Raw genomic sequence first — 22888 nt, 5'->3', positions numbered from 1 at the left:
CGTGCGTGCGTGCGTGCGTGCGTGCGTGCATATATACATACATGCATGTGTGTGGGTAATGTCTGCATTTATTGGGCACGAGTATGTGGTTGCATGCTCTTGCCAGAGGCTTACTTAGAAGCCATGGTTGTGTAAGTGTGTGTATGAGCGAGAGAGAGAGAAGCAGACCCTGCAGAGTTTAGATAAAGCCAAAAGGACCCTAGGAACTCTGAGGTGTCAGTCTTTTTTTTACTTTCCACTGCAAATGCACAGTAGTGTTCAAAGAAAGGACCTCTACTCCCACCAGCCTGCCTCCCCAGTCAGATGAACAAACTGGGCTACAAAGCGTTGATAGAATTGTTTTGGAGTGGTAGACTGATTGGCTTTAGTCTGGGCCAAAAATGAAAAAGTTATGCCAGTGATGGGCAGATGGCAGCTATATTAGGCCCTGTCTTTCAATGCTGATCAGTGGAGCTTTTTGGTGGATCAACATACAGACAGCCCTGAGTTCCTCCTGACATCACTACAAGCCGTCATGTAAGCCTATCGATTTGCTCTGCATTTGTAATCTGTGATACTTAGCATACAGCTGCATTGCTTGGCAGGCATGATGTAAGTAATCGCTGATGTGTTTCCATCTTTATGTGTTTTTGTGTGTTAACTGGCATTGTTGAACCCCCTGCAGACAGTGCTGGAGGTCCTGACTGTGCGGCAGGATGAGTGAGGCAGAAGGCCAGTTCTACAGCGTTCAGGTGGGCGACTCCACCTTCACAGTGCTCAAACGCTACCAGCAGCTCCGCGCCATTGGCTCCGGTGCCCAGGGCATTGTCTGGTGAGGAAAACCATTGCAGATCAACAAAAACATCTTTCAGGGGAGGTTCAAAAACAATGGCACATTTGCTTGTTCAAGTCTTGTATTTTTGTCCCTTCTGTTTCCCTTAATTTTCTCCTGTTTATTGTAAGGCTGCTTAATGTTAGCGAAGGATGGTGTATTGTGTAGAGCAGTCGGTTCTGCCAGGTTGGTTATGCATTCTGTTGTGTCATGCATTCCAGCCATCTGATCATTGGGTATTTTTAACCTAGCGCAAAGGTTACCATAATTACCCAGCAGAATCGAGCACCAGCAGTACTGAGGATCCCCAAGGACCACATTGAGAATCTTCGGGTTTGAAAACTGGTCCCCCCCCCCCCCCCAAGTACTGCACCGTTTTCAATAATACAACTATGTGGCTAATTTCATTCACCTATAGTACCAGGTCTAAATAACCCCCTGATTAGATGGCAGAGTTGAAGTAGATAGAAGTGTACCCTGTGTGTGTTTGTGTGTGTGTGTGTGTGTGTGTGTGTGTGTGTGTGTGTGAGAGAGAATGCGTTAGGTTTGGGCGATATGTCAAAATTTTCCTACCAGCCACAGCCCAACAATCGGCATTTGCCAATATAGTTGACCCCCAACCCTCATGCGCTGGCCATTTTCAGTTAATGCAATCATGGATGAACTCATTGCAAAAAAAAAAGTACAAAATCCGGGGCATCCGGATGGTGTGGTGTAGCGGTCTATTTCGTCACCTACCAACACGGGGGTCGCCGGACCAAATCCCCGTGTTACCTCTGGCTTGGTTGGATGTCCATGCAGACACAATTGGCCGTGTCTGCAGGTGGGAAGCCAGATGTGGATGTGTGTCCTGGTCGCTGCATTAGTGCCTCCTCTGGGCAGTCCACACGCCTGTTCAGGGGGGAGGGGAAACTGGGGGGAATAGCGTGATCTTTCCATGCGCTACGTCCCCCTGGCAAAACTCCTCACTGTCAGGCGAAAAGAAGTGGCTGGCGACTCCACATGTATCGGAGAATCCTTTAGCTAACAGGCTACAAGTCAAGTTGCTCAAGTATCATACCTCAGCTTTGCTCTGGAGGACACATCTCTTTTCTTCCTTCTAATGTTTTTTCCTTTTCTTTCCCCTCCTTCTCTGCACCCCTCACCTCTCTTTTTGCCTCCAGCTCTGCTCTAGATTCAGTCCTAGGTATACCAGTGGCAGTGAAAAAGCTGTGTCGGCCCTTCCAGAATCAGACCCATGCCAAGCGTGCCTACAGGGAGCTGGTGCTGCTCAAATGTGTCAACCACAAAAATGTGAGAACAAACTTAGAGTCCTTTTCTCTCTCTGGACTTCCAGTTTCGATACAGATACAGATACTCAATAAGACCACAACTTTATCATAATAAAAATCCAGACAAATCAACTTAGTGTTCATTCCACAATCTCCACTGCAAAGTGCATGGAGATGCAGGAATAACTGTGGACTAAATGGCCTGTCTCACCTCTTTGCAGATCATCCGTCTGATCAATGTCTTCACGCCTCAGAAGTCCTTGGAGGAATTCCAAGACCTGTGAGTAGTGGTGGAGTGTTTTTGGCTAGAACTACCCATTCTCAAAGCCAATGTCTTTTGCAGAGTTGAAGGATTTTAGGAACAGCCTCTCTTTTTTTTGCCAACTCTCTTCTGTTCCTTCATCTCCCCCACTATCCATATGTTCATCTGCCCACCTGCACCACTGCTCTATTTCACACTGCTTTTTCCTCACACCTATGTTTTCATAACTGCTTGTCTAGCCACATTAAATCTGTTCTCTTATTTTTTTTTCTGCCTCTTTCTTCTCCTTGTTACTCTACTAATCCCTTCCCTCTGCTCTCTGAATCTCTCTTTTCCTTCTTTTTCTCAGGTATCTGGTGATGGAGCTGATGGATGCCAGCCTATGCCAGGTGATCCACATGGACCTGGACCATGAGAGGATGTCCTACCTGCTTTATCAGATCCTCTGTGGCATCAGGCACCTGCACTCCGCTGGCATCATCCACAGGGTGAGACAGTGGGGCCATTTTATACTGAGTCTTGAAATCTGAATAACTCTGTGGCAACTCCTGTGCATATCAAATTGTTTCAAGAATTTCCTTTGAGCGAATGTCTTTGATGTGATTCTATTAGAATATACTACCTTGAGGCAGTTGCAGGCCAAGTTTGAATCTGAGTGCCTGACCAGTCATACTTGTGACTGTTAATGATGTCAAGCGATCCAAAGCTGAAAAGAACCAGCAGAATAGGGGAGCCACTGATCAATATTATATCCTTTTTGACCAAAATCCTAAGGACTATCTAGACCCCAAGCTGAAGGAAGATTTGCGGCTGAGAATACTATTCCCAAAAGGGCCTCTAATTGCCCTACAGACATCATTAAGTATTTCCTGAAGTGACTGTAGCAGTACGTCAGTTCTTGGATGAGACGATGAAACTCAACATGCTCTCCTTGCCTCGCCAAAATAGGGTGTTCCCTATATTTTCTCTATTTTCTAAAAGCAAAACCAAGAGATCATTACCACTGCTGACTCAACTTGATGACTCCCTTTTGCCCAGTAGTGTGATAAGAAAATGAAAGCGAAAACAAAAATGTAAGTTATTTTGTATTGGACCTGGTGTATACTGGCCTTTAAATCGGCATCATTTTAAGGTATTATTCAAAGAGTATTCATCAAATAGGTGAAACTGCACTGGGCACGTATTGTACAAGTTCAGTTATTTCAACTCTGCAGAATTTTTCACTTTTAAGACTGAAAGTGACTCTAATTAACTGAAAACAAAAGATTTTTTTGTAGTCAGGAGGTTTTCCTTTAAATAAATTTGTAGCTCTATTCTAATCGTTAATGCTGGCAGCCATACCAACTTGTATCCTGGCTCTGCCAAATGACAGAAGCTAAGCAGGTATGGGCTTGGCTAATACTTGGATGGGAGACCTCCTGGGAAAACTGAGTTGATGCCAGAAGTGGTGTTGGTGGGCCAGTAGGGGGTAGTCTTCCCTCTGGTCCTAATAAAAACAACAAATATCAAATCCCAATGCCCCAGTGCAGTGACGAGGACACTGTGCTGTAGGAGATGCCATCCTTCAGATAAGATGTTAAACCAGGTCCTAACTCACTGTGGTCATTAAAGATCCCATGGCACTTATCAGAAAGAGTAGGGGGTTCCCCAGTGTCCTGGCAAAATTCCCAACCTGGTTCTCTTCATCTGGCACCTAATCGTCCCCCCATGTAATTGGCTCAGTGATCCCTCCCTCTCCACCTCAGGCTGATGTTTGGTGAGCGTTCTGGTGCAAAATGGTTGCCGTGCATCACCCAGGTGGGTGCTACACATTGGTGGTGGTTGAAGTGAGTTACCCCCTTCAATGTGAAGCGCTTTGGGTGTCTAGAAAAGTGCTATATAAATGTAATTATTATTATCATTAATAACCTATCCTTTGAAAAAAGTTTTAGAACAAATGGTAATATTCATGTGTACCCATGTGTTTGTAGACCTCGTTGCTTCTCTTTCCTTAGGACCTAAAGCCAAGTAACATTGTGGTGAAGTCAGACTGCACTCTGAAAATCTTGGACTTTGGCCTGGCCAGGACAGCCTGCACTAACTTCATGATGACGCCCTATGTGGTGACCAGATATTACCGGGCCCCAGAGGTCATCCTTGGCATGAAGTACAAAGAGAATGGTGAGGAAGAGACCCAGCAGCAGGGTGGTCTTAAAACTTAAGTTTCAAGCTGTTAAAGTGGTTTTAAAGTTACAATCCTGAAGATTTACACACAAATAAATGTACTCGTTTTGATACTTTTTATCACTGGCTTATTTAACACTAGAACGACCGGGATTTCACTCCTACCTAAAACGACCATGGGCGGTCAAAATGACTGCCGATTTTTAAACTCTACAGTCTGTCAAGATAAATACCCAACTGAGATATTAATGCATTACATATGTTAGTATGTCTGTTATGAAACTAACTGACACCAGAATTAACATTTTAAGAACTATAATACTATTTTTAAACAATTTAAACTTCAGAGAGACATGGTCAAACTTGAATAACAAAATTGAAAAAGTGAAAATATTACCTGAAAAACAAAACAGAAAACACATATTGCTAATCTAACAGACAAAGGACTATAAAACGTGAACTGTAAAAAAAGAACTGAAAATAAATATTGAAATGGTCATAAACAACGACCGGAACTTAAACTCTATATTCTGTCAAGATAAATACCCAATTGAGATATTAATGCATTACATATGTTAGTATGTCTGTTATGAAACTAACTGACACCAAAATTAACATTTTAACAACGGGGATCGCTGTTCGAATCCCTGTGTTACCTCCGGCTTGATCAGGCGTCCCTACAGACACAACTGGCCGTGTCTGCGGGTGGGAAGCCGGATGTCGGTATGTGTCCTGGTCGCTGCACTAGAGCCTCCTCTGGTCAGTCCGGGCGCCCCCAAATCAGCAGAGAGGGGGTGGAGCAGCAAACGGGACGACTCAAAAAGAGAGGGGTAATTGGCCAGATACAAATTGGGGAGAAAAAGGGGGAATATTGGGGGAAAAAAGACTTGCTACCCACCTGTTCCGGCTTCTGAAAAACACGGCAGTGGCTAGTCAGTCACTGCTAACATTAGCTCTTGGCAGCCTTTCTAAAAATGGAGCACTAACATATTCAGCTAGTCCCATCATCATTGAAGGCAAGCTTTTGGGCGCATTTTGGATTTTACAATCTCCCGGGGATGAAGGAGCTTGACATGACTCATTCAATATGCAAGATTTGCAAAATGAAAGTTAAGTATTTCAGGAACACTACAAATGTTGGGTCTCACATTAGATGTCATCACCCAGAGTAGAAAGAAATGGAACAACGACTTCCTGCAACATTAACAAACAAACAGTGCACACTGCACCACTTTACCAAAACTCCCAGCCAATTCTGAACAGGCAAAAAAAAAAAGATCCATCACCTGTTTCAGCGTAGTCAACAATGAAGGCTTTAGATTTATGATCCAGACAATTGATCCAAAGTACGACATACCATCGCGTCGGTTTTTTACTGAGAAAGGTTAGGTTTGCCTTTGTGTGTTCACATTATTGCAATCAATTGATTTAACTTTTTCAAATATAAAAACTACATAATCTTATACACACTGTAGTCTGCTTTCATGCCTTAATTTGCCACACCACCTTTCTTAGCGCACAGTGGACTGGAGTAGATCATGAAATTAGCACCGCTATGCACCAAATCTAGAATTGATTTTGAATCGGGAATCCTTTTGAATCGAAAATCAATTTTGAATCAAATCGTGACCCCAAGAATCAAAATCGAATCGAATCGTGAGATTCCGAAAGATTCCCATCCCTAGTGATCCTCCCACACGCTACGTCCCCCTGGCGAAACTCCTCAGTGTCAGAGGTGAAAAGAAGCGGCTGGCGACTCCACATGTATCGAAGGAGGCATGTGGTAGTCTACAGCCTTCCCCGGATTGGCAGAGAGGTGGAGCAATGACCGGGACAGCTCAGAAGAGTGGGGTAATTGGCCAAGTACAAATGGGGAGAAAGGGGGGGGGGAATCCCCCCCCCCAAAAAAAAGATGGAGGCGGATGAATTGATTCCGAAAAGAAGAAGCATTGAATTCATTGCTTTGAGCTCTGTTTTTCCCACGGTGCGCACACAACTGTCGCTATGGGCTATGCGTCACAAATTTTGGTCACTCACTCACACATGGGCGACCTGAGTGGGACATTTAGTTGGACACGTTCGCAACTGATGTATGGACACACTGAGGACAAAAAAATAACAACAATAAATAGCGCCGTGGGTCTGGATGGTTGGACTCTCTCCACTAACTTGTGTCACATGGATCAGATGTGGTGTCCGGTTCAGCCTCCCAGTCTTCGTCAGCCAATGATATCTCGTCCATCTCCACGGAGCAGACCTTGTCCTTAGACACCGACAGCAGCAGCATCGACACGATCACAGGACCGCTGGACAAGAGCCAGTGAACACGGACCGCTTGTTAAGGATCTCTGTTGAGCTTGAGCTCTATAGAACTAGGCTACAGTATGTAGGCCTACATCATGCATTATTTATTATCATTTACCAGCTGTTAAAAGCCTGTGTGGAATTGCCTGGTTTGAATAAATACTGTTTTTGTTAAATTTAACTTGGTTGTGATTTCCCCCTTTTTGCGTGGAAGTTTAAAATTGTAGCCATGGACAGACACACACACACAAACGCGCGCACATGCAACCAAACACATTATTCCCCCCAGGGTACCAGCTGGCAGAGATAATAAACAAGAATGTTTTAATGCAGACATATGTTGCAGGCAGTACTGTAATCATCATACCGGAGTGATTGTATGCATCAGATGATTAAATCTAGCATTTATGAAGTTCTTTAGAAGAGATTTGAAAATATCAAAATATGTTTCTTGTATTGTGAGATAGCCTAAAAATATCGGAATATTATTTATAGGCCATATCGCCCAGCCCTAATTGGGTCCATAGCAATCAACCAAACCATAAAGAGAAATGTTACTCCACAATGGCACTGTTACTTTGAAAAATGTTAACAATCTGTATAGGTTTTGTTAATGACATGCATACCTTCCCCGAGTTGGGCATTTAAGTCCAATACTATTTGCCAGTGTGTATTAGGCCTCAAGTGCTCTGAAGTCTTTTGGAGTTGATACGAGGGCTCTTACCTCCTATGAACTAAGAGGAAACAGAGGAAAGAGGGAGGAGTTAAAGGCTATCTGTCTGAAATGAAATTCACTCTCAAGCAAACTGTTGTTTCACACTTGGATAGCTGCACCACATCCTACTGTGCCAAGCAGATGAACTTGGTGAGAGAGAGACAGAGGGAGGGAGCGAGAGAGAGAGAGAGAGAGAGAGAGAGAGAGAGAGAGAGAGAGAGAGAAACAGCTGTGTAAACAGATAAGCAGAGCTGATGAGACGAGCCTGAAAGGTTGTGTCTGTTTCCCAGCCCAAAGAGAGAGGCAGTAAAGGGAGGAAGAGATAGAGAAAGAGACAGAAGGTAAAAGCCAGACTAAAGACTTGCGTGACAAGGCCATTATGCGACTCAAGGGTGGACACAAACTGAAGTGAGCAGTTTATAGATTGATGGGCGTTCCTCTCTTTTCAGTCAATACTCAGTGAACCATGGTCCCGTCAATGTTTCCATTTGCTTAGCTAGCGTGTCATTTTACTGTGAATTAGTTGTGAATTCTCTTATGTAGTTGATGATGTTATGTGATCATTTATAGTGACCATCCTCTGTGTGTTTGTGTGTGTGTGTGTTTGTGTGTGTGTGCTCTCTCTGTTCCCAGTTGACATCTGGTCAGTGGGGTGCATCATGGGAGAGATGGTGAAGGGCAGCGTCATCTTCCAGGGTACCGACCGTATCCTTCACCTGTCTTTCTATTGAACTCTACGTCTCTCGCTTTCTCTCTCTGTTACTCATTTCCTTCAACCTTTTCTGCCTTTCTGTCTCGTTCCATTTCCTGCGCTTTCCATTGAACTTTTCTCATTTGTCCATTTTTCAATTCTGTATGCTATTCAACTGAAGTTATTCCATTCCATGTCTCTATCTGTCTAGTCATTCTCACATTTCATCACAATGAATACAACCGCTACTGTGGGCTGTGCGTGTTTGCTACCATCAATGAAAGGGCATTTAGTGGAATCGTCGAGTTCAAAACACCATTCAGCACTTGAGTTAGAACAGGGATTTAAGTAGGGCGACTCAAATCGCTAGTATTCATATTGGCTATTTCACCTCCTTTCATAGTTTCGGACACCTCTCCTCCCAGACTTCATTTACATTACGTTATCCATTTATACCTAACTAGTTAAGATGTTCACCTTGTGACACAGGAGGTTCCTCAGTTTGGAAAATGGAGTTACTTTCATGCAATTAGCGTTGGAAAAACTTTATTGATCCCTGTTGTGAAATGGATTTGTTGCTCAGAGTTGGAAGTTAGTGTGGTGTTGTGTGGGACCGATCCATCCATCCATTATCCGAACCGCTTATCCTGTTCTCAGGGTCGCAGGTTGCTGGAGCCTATCCCAGAAGTCATTGGGCAGCAGGCGGGGAGACACCCTGGACAGGCTGCCAGGCCATCACACATGGCCGACATACACATACACACACACACACACACACACACACGCACACATTCATACCTAGGGACAATTTAGTATGGCCCATTCACCTGACTTACATGTCTTTGGACTGTGGGAGGAAACCGGAGCACCCGGAGGAAACCCACGTAGACATGGGGAGAATATTCAAACTACACACAGAGGATGACCCGGGACCATCCTCAAGGTTGGACTACCCCGGGGCTGAAACCCAGAACCTTCTTGCTGTGAGTCAACCGCGCTAACCACTGCACCACCGTGCCACCCGTGGGACAGATCATCAGTTAATATTTACTCTGTCATAACAGATCTTCGATTGATTGCGCACCTTTTGCTTCGAATCCACTTCTCTGGTTGACTTACATGCACCACTTTGATACAGCTGCGCGAGTTTATCCTTGACCAGTGTGCTTCCAGACATTGACCAGTGGAATAAAGTGATTGAGGTGCTTGGCACGCCCAGCCTGGAGTTTATGAACCGCTTGATGGAGACTGTGAGGAACTACGTGATGAACAAGCCACAGTATCCTGGGGTCAACTTTGCTGAGCTCTTCCCTGACTGGGCTTTCCCTTCTGACTCAGAACATGACAAACTCAAGAGTAAGAACTGCCTCTCAGCACACTCACACACACATCATGCAGTTGTCCCTTACCAGGGTTCATGTTCTTCTAGTTTAAACACACAAACACACACGCATAGTTACACACTTTAAAGCTGCTTTAGGTAATATTTTCGATATTAACAGTGAATCAAATGACTCCCTGTAAAGTAAAAGGATCGCTTGTACTGCACATTGAGAATCAATGTGAAAATCAAATCATCCTGAAGATGGCACGTCTCCCCCACTATAATAAAACTGTGCTCACACAACACAAGTTGAGAAGGCTTCCTATCTTCTCTGCGAGCTTCACCCTAGACCGCATTCTTAACTTCTGAGTTGCACGAGTGGTTTATCCATGGTTTTATTGCAGGGGGGATCTTCGGCCCGTACAGTGATGATTCTCAATGCAATCGGCAGTACAAGGGAGTCACATCATAGGGAGTCCATGAATTGATTCGCTGTTAATATCGAAAAAAAATTGCTTAATGCAATCTTGAATCATTTCATGGATAAATGGTTATCTTTTTTCCCCTCACTTTGAACCTGCTGCCATTTTATTCTGGTAGCTTCTTTTTTTTGTACAAACTGTGCTTCATAAATGAAATTTGACCAGTTGATTAAATAACCTCCATATGATGTTGGATCCTTAGATACATAAAACACACCCTGTTTTGTAAACACTGGGCTCATGTTAAATGTAGCACTATAGCACAAATAGTTGCATAGTACCAAGTTTACTATTGAATCCCTTAAAGAAAAATTCCATGATCCACTTAGTGTATGTAACAAAGATTTATTGACTAGAATGTAAGTACTTCAAAGACAGTTTGCATTGAAATAATACTGACTGGTTGAAAGCTGTGGTAATAGCACCAATATAAAATGGATTGTCTAACAAAGTGATTAAACACCTGAAATGAAGTCTGGGATCAACACAAGTTTTGGAAATTTCGACCGTTAATTGTGACAATCTTCACAAATTAACGTGTTTACAATATAACATTGACTTGAGCGATAGCTAACCTTAGGTTCATTTGTGAATGGTGCTTGTACATGGTGTGTCCCATTTGTTAACTTGTTTTTCTTTATTACATGGATGCTTCAATTTACAAAACTAAGGTTTAACTATTGATTTTATTTCACATAAGAAAATCTCTTTTTGTTGACGACAGACTACAGAGTATTTGACCAAAATTCTTTCTCCCACATAAAAATATTAGAGCCCATGTTCCAAAAATATAGCATCACAGAGCCCCGGCTGTTCTACCTTAATATGTCACATCAACGAATAAAGATTACTTAATATGCTCCCATCTGGAACAAGGAGACAAATCATGACATGATTACCTACCACCATAAAGGAAAAATACATATTTTTATATAGAGTGCTAAAATGAAGGGATATCGACGTATTCCCATTGTAACGGTGCACTTCCTCTGTTGCCATAACAGCGGGTCAAGCTCGGGATCTGTTGTCCAAAATGTTGGTGATCGACCCAGAATGCCGCATCTCCGTGGAGGAAGCCCTCAATCACCCCTACATACACGTGTGGTACGACCCTGCAGAGGCTGATGCGGTGAGGACATTGTTCCAATTACAACTGAACCTCCATTTGATAGCGCCACAAATTATATGATGGGCTCTGGTGTGATTTATTTCTCTTTTGTTCCACAGCCTCCGCCTCAGATCTCAGATAAGCAGCTGGAGGAAAGAGAGCACAGCATTGAGCAATGGAAAGGTAGGGTATACTACCCTCTAGGGAAATCCAGCAGAAGTGCAGTTAAAATCAAGATCCTTCCCACTGGAAATGTGACATAAATAGTTGGAAATTATTCTAATCCCTCTTTTTCACACAGAGCTTATTTATGAGGAGGTTATGGACTGGGAGGAGAGGAACAAGAATGGAGTGATGAAAGATGATTGCTCAGGTACATTTACAAATCATTCACCATCTGCACTACATAGTTACATTGGAGCTAGAAAGTTTGTGAACCCTTTCGGATTTTCTGTGTTTCTACATACATTTAACCTATATTGTTATCATCTAAGGACGCATTCACACATAATTAGGCAATGTGGCACCTGGCTGCAGCATTGTGCGGCGGTGTAGGTGTGTCACTACATGGCCCAGCGATCATGGCCCATGTGGGTGTTTTCAGTCTGATTGCTGGCTTACATGATTGGCCACCTCAGCGTGGTGACGTCAGGTTGGATTCTGGTCAACTTTCTTGCTGGATGCGGCTGCGTTTTTTAGCTGAAGCCCTTATGGCACACACCACTGCAGCATAAACGCACTACCCTTATTCAAAATGAATGGGATGACTTGCGTTTTTGACACATTGTCCGATTCTGTCTGAGAACCCAATTTAAAAAAAAAAAAGACACTTCTCCATTTATCTGAGCAAAATTCTCCAACATTAAATATCTTTGTTGGAAAAAGTACGTGAACCCTTGCCTTCAGTAACTGGTGTGACCCCCCTTGAGCTGCAATAATTGCAACCAAACATTTCTGGTAACTGTTGATCAGTCCCACACATCAGCTTGGAGGAATTTTGGCCTATACCTCCCTACAAAACTGCTTCAACTCAGTGATTTTGGTTGGCTTCCTTGCATGAATTGCTCCCTTCAGGTCCTTCCAAACATTTCTAATGGATTAAGATCTGGACTTTGATTTCTGCCATTCCAGAACATTAATTTTATTCTGCTGTAATCATTTATTGGTATTCTGATTTTTGTATTTAGGTTCATTGTCTTATTGCATGATCCACTTTCTTTTGAGCTCCAGTTCACGGATTGACACCTTGCCATCCTCCTGTAGAATTTGCTGGCACAATTCAGAATTCATAGTTCTGTCAATGTTTGCAAGCCATTGTGGTCCAGAAACAGCAGAACAGCACTAAACCATGATACTGCCACCATCGGGCTTTACGGTTGGGATGAGGTTCCCATGTTTGCAGTGTTTGACCTTCACCAAACAACACTTCTCATTTAAACCAAGAAGTTCTATTTTGGATTCAGCCGTCTGGATCTTCTGGCTCATCCATGTGGTCTTCAGCAAACTTTAGATGAGCAGCAATGTTCTTCTTGGAGAGCAGTGACTTCCTCCATGCTATCCTGTCATACACACTTGTCCAATGTTTGCCTGATGGTGAACTCATAAACACTGACCTTAGCCAATTCAGGAGAGGCCTGTAGCTCTGAAGATGTTACCGAGCTGTTCTTTTTGACCTCCAGGAATATTGTACACCTTGCTCTTGGGAGTGGTTTTTGTTGGATTACCACTCCTCGGGAGAGTAACAATTTGTATATCATCTGCCTGCCAGTAGGTTGGTGGAGTCCAAACTCTTTAGAAATGGCTTTATAATCTTTTCCAGCCTGTTGAATATCAACAACTCTTTTTACAAGGTCCTCAGAAATCTCCTTTAATCACAGCATGGCAAACTTGCACAAACCTATGTGGTGAAGACCAGACTTCAATAGTGAAGACCCAGGTTTATGGTCTTTCAATAGGGCGGGGCCTGCTAAACTCACACCTGATTGACATCCCATTGATTGAAACACCTGACTCCAATTACCCCTTTAAATGAACTGATAATCTTAGAGGATTGCACACTTTCACCAACGAAGGCATTTATTCTTGGCTCATTTTGCTCAATAAATAAATGATTTAATACAATGTTTTTATGCTATTTATCTAGTTTTAGGACTTGGATGAAGATCTGATCACATTTTAGATCAAATTTATACAGAAATACAGAAAATTGTAAAGGGTTCACAAGTTTCTAACACCACTGCATGTATCAGCAATCTTTAAAGAGAAGTATAAAAAGTCAGCCAGCGCTGTCTGTGTTATCACAGTAGTGTGATATAACACATCAAGCAATAGCTTGCATTGTGTCATTGTTAGAGAAAATATGTGCACATATCGTCCTAGCAGTGTTTCCTCTACCATAGCCATTAGGAGGTGGTCCACCCACCTGGCATGAGTTGCTGCCCATCAATACAACCCCATCACCTTGGCCAAGCAACTGCTAAACATTTTTACTACATATAGGTATACCTCGAAACCATATAACGCAACACTGCATTCAAAACCCTCAAAAATGTATCCTGGTTTATATGGGTATGTCTGCACACAACAGCGCCCATCCTTTGTAGCTGTTTACTAAACTGCCACATGGCAGCTTTAGTATCAAAAATGAATTTGTGCAACTTAATGGAAGCATAGAATTAGGCCTACTTGTTTTCAAGAGAATGATCCGTGCCTTTCCATACAACATTTAACAGTTCTCTGTTAATTTGCCCACACAATGCGACAGTGGGGGGTTGTCATGCCTCCTTGTGCCAGTCGTGTCCATGGGACCGCAGTGGTCCCCTTAGCTCCCGTTTGCACAAGATTCTACAATAACAACACAAACACCCACACCTGTGTTCCCAAGAGAAAGAAAAACATAAAAATGTGCACACAAAGATACCACATTCTCCCAATTTAGGTTTCTAAGGACATGATTTTGATTGGCTGTTTGCTTAGTCGCTGCATATTGCTCCTTTGTTTCATCTTCTTAACCCCACCCCCTGCCTTATCATACGCTACCACCCACTAAGAGAAATTTCTAGGGGAAACACTGATACTGGCATTATGTGAATTCTATCAACTTGTACAATTTATTGAATCAACTTTGAACTCTCTCCACTAACTTGTGTCACATGGATCAGATGTGGTGTCCGGTTCAGCCTCCCAGTCTTCGTCAGCCAATGATATCTCGTCCATGTCCACGGAGCAGACCTTGGCCTCAGACACCGACAGCAGCAGCATCGACACGATCACAGGACCGCTGGACGAGAGCCAGTGAACACGGACCGCATTGTGTTTCTGCATGTCTGTCTGTCTGCCTCATTATTTACCACCCTTCCTCCCGTAAACAAAATCCAGATATCAGTCAATCAATCAATCAGTCCCCCACCCACAAATCATAACCTCCTTTTAATGTTTTTCTTTTCTCCTGCCAACCTTGATGGATAGATCTATTTTTTTATTTTGTTTGCGTGTGTGATCTGATGGGTCTTCAACTTCATCTAGAAACTTTATTTCAGAACACTGCCTAGTGGTCAAAGTTGTATGCTCTCTGCTGGGTCAAAGGTTTATCATTCTCTGTCACCTCTTTGTGGATATTTTCAAACTTGATTAAGTACACTTGTAATGTTTGCCTCCATGTTGATTTTCGAATGACCATAAGTCGGTAGGGAATTGTTGATTGCTTCTATGCCTGTGTTTTAAAGACTCTGTTATATTTTTCAGTGAATATTAAGTATAGACTTTAAGACGAGGCTATCGTCAACAGATTCGTGCAGAGATGCACTGAACGCAGACCACAGCAGTCCATCTGTCAGTTGCTCCCCTGCATGTTACTGCAAAATGAACAAAAGCTTACAACCAGTCAATTGAATCAACCACCCTGTGTTCAGAAGATGATCAAATGCTAATCCGAGGTTGAGGCAGTCTCTTAGCTAGCTAGCAGTATTGCGAATTCCCCCCCAGGTGGTGCTTCCCCATTGCATTTTTTTAATGAATTGCCTTGAGTGATTTGAATTTGAGCTTTTACTCCTGACAGCTAGGGGGAGCTGTGGTTGCAGTGTTACAGTTTTAATTTCCTGATATAATGTACTGTATGTAAAGGTGTCATGATCCCATGCCCATAGTGTATGTACACATTTTTCTTGAAAATAGATAAGTGTATTTGTTTTAACAAATTCAGTGCACCTATGGAAATATGATAACTTGCAATCACCCCACATGACATAAGGTACTGACTATCGATGTGTATATCAAAAGAACATCATAATCCTGTAAATTTGGGAGAGGGGGAAAAAATCTCCATGTAATTGTATTTATTTTTGTTTTCTTGCAAAGTGTTGCACACAATTGATGACATTGGGGCCCATGGAAATTTAAGTTTCTTGTCAAAGCGTTTCATTGACAACCCAATGCATGGGCTGCTACTATTCTAAACCATTCCATTAGTACTGGAAGAATAAAGAGATAATTCTTGAATCACACATTTAAAACACATCTAAAGGCAGTAAAATCCAAGTAATGATGTTTAACTTGCATGTCGGCATTTCTCGTCATAAAGAGAACTCCGTTCAGGTCAATTCTTTCACTTACAGTACCTTGGTCTTCTCAGTTGTGAAAGCCAATTTGAGAGATGCTGTACCTTTTTTTTTTTTTCTTGTAAGCCTGTTTGTTTGTGTAATTAAGTGTACTTGTGCAGCACTCTCCCTCATTTCCTTTTGAAGTTTCCTTTTTGAAGAATGCATTTGCCCCATCTGAAGAGGCAAAGTGCCTGGAGGACATTGTGCCCAGCAATTCGAAATTCTGAGTTGTCTTGGTGTAGTGTGGCTGTAGAGTCCTTAAGTGGAAACCTTGACCCTGCACTTATTGAAAGGAAACAAAAGATGGAACTTTCAAAACAGACTGATGAGCTGCTTTTTTGCCGACTGATTGCAGGGTGTTGTGGACATGTAGAAAGATGACACTATCTAGTCATAATCAGGGCTTGAGTATGATGTTGTACACTATGTTTTCTTTTTAACAAACCATGACAACCTTATTCATCCAATCATGCCTTAAATGACCAGAGGAGTGACTAACTCCCTCCCTGAATTCTTTTGGATAAGGACTGAGCATTGCCATGCTTAAGCCATCTAGTATGTTTACCATGTTTGGGGGGAAAAAAAGCTTGTATACACTGTACATCTCACAGTTTATGTTGTTGTTCATTTTTCCCTCTATTTTGTTACGCTAAGATGTCCTATGTGATTGCAATGACCACAATACAACCACTTGGCATCCATCTATTGCCCCTCCCCCAGAAATAAAACGGACATCTCCAAAATTGCGTTTTATTTCTGTGAATAATGGTTCATATATTCATCTGATATTTGCTGATATTTATCTGATAAAAGCATCAATGGCTGTAGATAGTACACTCTCTCTCTCTCTCTCTCTCTCTCTCTCTTTCTCTCTCTCTGTCTCTTAGAAGCTGCGGACTATGCGCTCAGTTTTCTTGGCCTCATTGTTAAGCTCTCCAAACGTGTCGAAAAACTGCTCCATCTCTCTCTGCAGTGCTGTGTTGCGGAGTTCGGCGGCAGCTCGAGCCTGTTCAGACTCCTGAATCTTGGCCTGGACCACCTGGTACCAGCGCCGCTGCTGTGCGAGGTTGGCCCTCAGCCCCATTACCTCCCCCTGCAGCTCCTCATTCCTCTGCTCCAGCCTGGGGTGGAAAAGACATTGTGGGGGAGAAGTGAGCAAGAGGAGAAAACAGTTTGAGGCTAGACTTTCAAATCTCAGTTTCTGACCCAGCTTCTGAGATGCAATATGGGTTTTGCTGCAGCATCTATGATTACCAAAGAGAAAAAGTCTTGGTAGAACTTTTTAATCAAGATTTGTATGCTAGTTAGGATTTAGCCTTTATGCACTAAGAGGAAGTAGTCAGAAATGTTTGGCTGTTTTTTACATTTATTCATAATACATAAGGTGCAGGATTCTCTAGAATGCGTTAATGCTATCCATTACAAGCTCTGCAGCACAGTATAAACTAGAGTGACTTTATCTGACCTTTTATCTGCACCAGTATTAACATGCATTTCCTCAGAATGAACCCTGCACTATGTATATCAGTAATAAGCGAGGTATGCGTTTTTGTCTGGGTCAGCAGAATGGCTCCTTAAATAGCTCTCTGTCAAGCACCACACAAGCTATTTCTATAGGTCAACCTCATGGGCTCTATTTTTTTAACCAGGCTGAGATTTAACCACTGGAAAACCACCTCATAAAGCTGCTATTTTGAAGTGCCAAAATGCACACATGTATAATATAGCACAACCAAAAAGGCATAGCAATTATAGAAAAACAAGATGTTTGGTTAATGTACAGAGGAAAAAATATTAACTCATCTCTCACCCAGATATTTTCAGTGTAGAGAGGAAACAGACAATAGCACAACACAAATTAAAATGTATTTTCAACAGACTTGAAAATACTTTTTCATGTCTTAATACATGACAGATCATAGGAGCCTATGGGAAAACACAGACAGGAAATGGTTGTGTGGAATTTTATGATTTCTTGGGTCCCAATTAACTAAACAGGATGCAGGGGGAAGCTGGGGTCAACAGAGTGATCGCTGCAATGCAATACAGCTGAATGGACATGCACGCTTAATGGGCCTGAATTTACTGCAAAGTGCAGAAAAAAATATCACATCAAAATGAACATTACCTAATTATATGTGCCTCATACTCCTCCCTCTGTTGTACTATCTGCTGCTGGAGGCCGGTGAGGATGCTTCGCAGGGCGCTGGCTGATGGGTCAGCTGTGGGGAGAGGAGGAGGCATCCTGGAGCCTTCCTGGTGTATCTCTCCTGGATGCTGGTCTGCCGCTGAGGTCCGCTGGGCCAGGAGTCCTGTTTCACTAGAGAAAGGAAGACTAGCTACAGGATGCGGTTGGACATAGGATGTTGGGAGCTGGAGCTCCTGATCAAATGGACGGGGTCCTGAGTCCAGCTCTGACTCCCATTCGGGGTGGTCTTGATCTACATCCCAGTCCTGCTCCACTCTGTTACTGGCTCTGCTTTCAGCCAGGATGATCTCACAGGAGGACCAGGAGCTACTCTCCCCGCTCACTCCTCCACCCTTCATCAGCCCCTGGATCTGCTCAGTGGCTAGCACTTGGCACACCTCCTGCTGCGAAGGCTCCTGGAAGCCTGTTTCCATGGCAACCGCCTCCAGGAGATTGTCCGAGGTGATGGCGTGCTGGATGTTGTCATAAACAGACAGAGCGCTCTCGTGTTGCTCGCTCTGTGATCGAGTGGGGCTCCAGTTTTCATGGACCCTTTCCTTCTCTGTGTCTTGTATACCTTCTTCCCTTCCTCTTCCTCTCTCTACTCCTCCTCCTGCTCTGTTTATACCCGGGCCCAGCTCTGCTTCCCAGCCCTTCTTCACCAGGCCTCCTCCCCAGCTGCAGTAGCTGTGATCTGGCCAAGTGCCAGGCCCTCTCCCGCGACCGAGTGTGGGAACGTCAGTCACAGCTGGGGCCAGGCCAGACAGGGGGCTGCGGGGAGCTGGGAGTCTAGTTACGGCTGAGAACAGAGCCCTATGCTCCCTATCCCTATCCATCCCACTGCCCCACTCCCTTTGCAGCTCACTGTGCCTCTCCCTCCCTCTCTGGGCATGGGCTGGGCAGTTGTCATACAGGGGGTCCGTAGATCTGGAGCTAGATGTAGTGGGGGTCTCAGCAGGCAGGCAATGCAGCTCCATGATCCAGCCAGTCATAGGCTGGGAGGGGGCGCAGAGAGTCTTAGATAACCCCCCTTCCTCTCTCTGCTCTGACCTCAGACTCAACCCTCGGTCTCTGGATTTCTGGATGCATTAGGCACCCTCCCTGCTGGCTGTGTGCAGGAAGTGGTAATATATCCTGGGGAGAGTACAGTTTAGGAGAACCCCTCCCCTTTGACTGGTTCTCTGCTTGCTGGCAAATCGTATACAGGTTGTAGGCTGTGGGTGTAGCTGACAGAGATTGTGTGTGTGTGTGTGTGTGTGTGTGTGAGAGACTTTAAGCAGTCCTGACATCAGCTGTTGCTTTAGCACAGCTTCTGAGGGAGGGACCAGGGTGTAATATAGTCTGTCTCATTTCTAAAGACAGGCACACATAACTGCAACCACAGAAATAGACAGTGGCCAGGCCGCAGTGTGACACATGCACAATCAACCGCAAGGACCATGTGTAATAAGCACATTCACTGCACTATGAAATGTGTAAAAAAAATCCCACACATTTACTGTGCAACAATAAACCCAAGGATGTATCACTTGGTTTTAAAGATGTTAGTTTTGCAAAAGGCACATTGTTACATGTGGGCATGTTTGTTTTATTTATACTACTATGTGCGTAGATTGCTATACATTTGAACTGGATACTGGGAATATGCCGATACATCAGCCAAGCCACAGCTCTTCTGTCTTCCCTTTGTAATGGCTCCTTATCGTAGCAATTTTTAAGAATCTTGTAAAGAGCCAAATATCTAAGTCTAAATACACGGTATTCATGTCCCTGATGTAAGCGTATCCTCTCAAAACCACTGAAACGCTGCTGTCTGCAGAGGAAAAGAGGCTAGTTGACAAATCACCCCTACTTACCCCAGTCTTGTGCAATAGTAGTTGCAGCTTCACCTGTATGGTATGGAAGTCGGCGGATTAATGTGCTCAGGTTAATATTCACGAGTGACTTGTTGTGAAGAGGGGAACAAATGAAAAAGAGATGATGGGATGATATGCCCTGTGCCTTTATCGTTGAAAGCTTTTCGTGCATGTAGTATAAGACTTGAGTCGCTGCTGATATCGATAGTGTTTTTCCACACGCACGCACGCGCACACATACACAAAGTAGTAGTGCTTTTCAGTTGTATTGCGTAATAAATGCACAAGGTGGCGTTGTAGTCTACATCATGCAAAGCCCCTGTTTTCAATGGGTGGTGTACCTTGTTATTGGTAAGGACATCTTGAGAATGCTCCAATACCACATTTTACAGATAAACGTGAACTACAATAGCTTACCTATTAAGGTGTAAGCAAACATGCTCTGATGTAAAAAAATTTTAATTTGAGAGCACATCTGCTTAATTTTCTGAATCATCTGATTCTCATGGTTACCTTTTTTTTAAGTCACAACACAGCTCTAGATGAATTTCAAGGTCAACACAAAAATAATATTTATGAAATGTTCCTTCTACTTACCGAAGGCAGTTTTCTCCCTGGACCATGTCTGAGGTGTAGGGAAAGCCGTGTGGTTCTCACTGACCTCAGACCAAGAGAGATCAGGCCAAGCATATTGATCCAGTATCGATCTGATAGCCCAGGGAAGAGCTTTCTCATTAAAGTGGAACCGCCAGAGTATCACTTTCTAAGACACTGCTAGTTGACCAGAGAAACATCTGTATCACAATTTTCTCAGCTCACCTTAAATCATCACAGCTACTGCATAGAATCTGAGAATAAATAGACATCTCCCAATCCATGATTAACCACGCAAGCTATCTAAAAATATCTTGTTACGAGATACAATTTCTTCAGCACAAAATGTTCTCGAGAACCTTAATGTCACTGGGATAGTTCATAGATGGAGGATGCACCGCAGAGTTAAGTTGGATGAGGCCATATTGATCAGTCAGTTGTCCATTGGCTTTGATAAGACTCCTCTCTTATCTGTCCTATGTAAATTACTCTGCGCCCTTCACTGCTGCAGAGATGGACAAGAATCCAACAAGTTCAACTTCTGCGCTGTGCATCAAACACAGGATTCAAACTCTGTTGGAGTTTTTTTTATTGTTGTTGTTTTGTTTCGTTTTTGTTTTGTTTTTGTTTTTTCAAAAACATTTGGGCTCTTTCGTCATTGACGTTGCAAGCTGATAGAGACATGCAATTCCAGTGCTATGATGTACTCTTGGTTAACATCGAGCAGCGCATTGTTTTAGTGCTTCAAGTTAGCTCAGAGGCCATGCATGGCTCTGAAACAACCTTTCTCAGAGAATAAGAATTAGTGAAGGGCAACGCGTACCCCGGCTTCCAGCGATTTTCTCCTAAATTTCTCCCGAGTGCCTCTGAGGCTTTGTTTTGACCTTCATGTGTCCTTTTTAACCTGACCTTTGAAGGGCAGCCTTTCTGTCTTTACCTCCATGCCCCTAGGCCGGTGATTTATTAGGGCTGGACCTCTGCCATACAGGGGTTAAGCTTCCTCCAAGAACCCTCATTGCCCTGTCTTACCTCTCCTCCTCCTCCTCCTCCTCCTCTTGCTGTACATCTGCGTAGTTGTTTGTAGTCATGACAACAGGATCCATAGCAACGCAGAGCCTCGTGGTTTTAAATAATACATGGATGAAGGAGGGAGTGATGGTGAGAGGAAAGACTCAGTGGCATCTATTTTAAAAGGACCCAAGATGTGGAGTAATTGAAGAGGGCCATTGTTAATGGGAGACAGGGTCTTGTTAACAGGCAGAACCTCTAAAGACAATATGGAGCTGGCTGCTCAGGGGACCGCCTGGTGCTCATAGAGGATACGGAGCCTGCAGTTCATATTCATCGGCAAAAAAAGACAGGAAAAGTTGGGCCCTGGATGTATGTGTGTCTGCATGTCCACATGGTGCAGGAGGAGTGACAGGGCTGATAAAAACTTGGATTGGCGAGGAGAAGGGCGCGATAAGAAGAGAAAAAAAGCTAGTCTTTTCTCCCGTGTACGCTGGGGTGCAGGTGTGTGTGTGTGTGGGATTAACACCCCTGCCTCTCCTCCGATGCGCAAACTCTGTGTGCTTTCAAGCTGCAGTGCTACCTGACCAGATTATATACCATTTCTCTGCTGGCCCTGCTGTTTACTCATGTTTTATTAAGACAAATCTGGCTTCCCTTCTGAGCCTTCCTCAGTAGTACCTCAACCAAGGAATGAAAACCCAACACTGCTCTCAGCCTCTCTTTGATGCTCCTAAAAGTTACTTGTGCTGTAAATGTGGATAAACCACACTGGGTGCCCTAATGTCACATTCCTTGCTATAAGCATGGCTTCACGCTGGGTGCTATATTTTTGCAGCTCTCACATTATTTAGATTCACAGCTCTGGAGAACTGGTATAAACTGTCCTGGAGGTCACAGCTTGGAGTGCTAATGGGAAAGTCAGAGTAAGCACTGTAAAGACAGCGAGGTTGTCCCTCTAAAAGGACACAAAGGTGAAAGCCACTCAGTCAAAGGGAATTTTACAGTTTGCCTGGATAAACCTTACTGACTAAATCACTACTCCTGATCCATCCATTATCCAAGCCGCTTATCCAAAGTCGGGTCACGGGATGCTGGAGCCTATCCCAGCAATCATTGGGTGGCAGGCGGGGAGACCCCCTGGACAGGCCACCAGGCCATCACAGGGCCAACACATCCACACACACATTTGCACCTAGGGACAATTTAGTATGGCCGATTCACCTGACCTACATGTCTGTGGACTGTGGGAGGAAACCGGAGCACCCGGAGGAAACCCACGCAGACACAGGGGAGAACATGCAAACTCCACACAGAGGACGACCTGGGATAACCCCCAAGGTTGGACTACCCTGGGGCTCGAACCCAGGACCTTCTTGCTGTGAGGTGACCGTGCTAACCACTGCTCCACGACTCCCAATCCAAAGAATTGAATAAATACAGTGCCAGGGCTACTAGGTAATTAATTGTATCTGTTGAAGTGTTAAGGAAGTTGGCTCTTGACTTTGGCTAA

The 22888-nt window shown here is 43.7% G+C and overlaps 2 protein-coding genes across 3 annotated transcripts in view; one reads left to right on the top strand and one right to left on the bottom strand.

Moving 5' to 3' along the window:
• Positions 1–16456, top strand: part of mapk9 (mitogen-activated protein kinase 9) — a 38383-nt gene extending 21927 nt beyond the window's left edge. The window contains exons 2-12 of one of the 2 annotated variants that reach the window (XM_056295031.1): positions 665–811; positions 1975–2104; positions 2304–2362; positions 2694–2832; positions 4339–4504; positions 8160–8231; positions 9391–9573; positions 11028–11152; positions 11251–11314; positions 11433–11504; positions 14293–16456. In XM_056295031.1, coding sequence (XP_056151006.1) covers positions 696–811; positions 1975–2104; positions 2304–2362; positions 2694–2832; positions 4339–4504; positions 8160–8231; positions 9391–9573; positions 11028–11152; positions 11251–11314; positions 11433–11504; positions 14293–14429 — 1263 coding nt within the window. In that variant the 5' untranslated portion in view covers positions 665–695 and the 3' untranslated portion in view covers positions 14430–16456. Of the gene's footprint in view, positions 1–664; positions 812–1974; positions 2105–2303; positions 2363–2693; positions 2833–4338; positions 4505–6694; positions 6953–8159; positions 8232–9390; positions 9574–11027; positions 11153–11250; positions 11315–11432; positions 11505–14292 lie in introns of those variants that run through there. The other variant, XM_056295038.1, reaches the window with a different exon arrangement.
• Positions 16457–16495: 39 nt separating this feature from the next.
• Positions 16496–18894, bottom strand: LOC130109750 (rho GTPase-activating protein 22-like). The gene is made up of 2 exons (XM_056276737.1): positions 17858–18894; positions 16496–16850 (listed from the first exon to the last, which is right to left on the bottom strand). The coding sequence occupies exons 1-2, from the start codon at positions 18892–18894 to the stop codon at positions 16613–16615; spliced, it is 1275 nt and encodes a 424-aa protein (XP_056132712.1). The 3' UTR covers positions 16496–16612.
• Positions 18895–22888: the final 3994 nt, after the last annotated feature.

The sequence above is a fragment of the Lampris incognitus genome, chromosome 1 (genome assembly GCF_029633865.1).
Source record: "Lampris incognitus isolate fLamInc1 chromosome 1, fLamInc1.hap2, whole genome shotgun sequence".
In the NCBI taxonomy this organism is placed as follows: domain Eukaryota; kingdom Metazoa; phylum Chordata; class Actinopteri; order Lampriformes; family Lampridae; genus Lampris; species Lampris incognitus.
The sequence above is the reverse complement of the archived record's forward strand: the minus strand, read 5'-3'. Positions and strand labels throughout refer to the sequence as shown.

What these genes read in the sequence shown, in the direction of transcription:
- LOC130109750 (XM_056276737.1), bottom strand. Translation starts at nt 18,894, where the DNA reads ATGGAGCTGCATTGCCTGCCTGCTGAGACCCCCACTACATCTAGCTCC. An exon ending in TATGAGGCACATATAATTAG is followed by an intron (nt 16,851 to 17,857) that starts GTAATGTTCATT and finishes TTTCCACCCCAG; the next exon opens with GCTGGAGCAGAGGAATGAGG.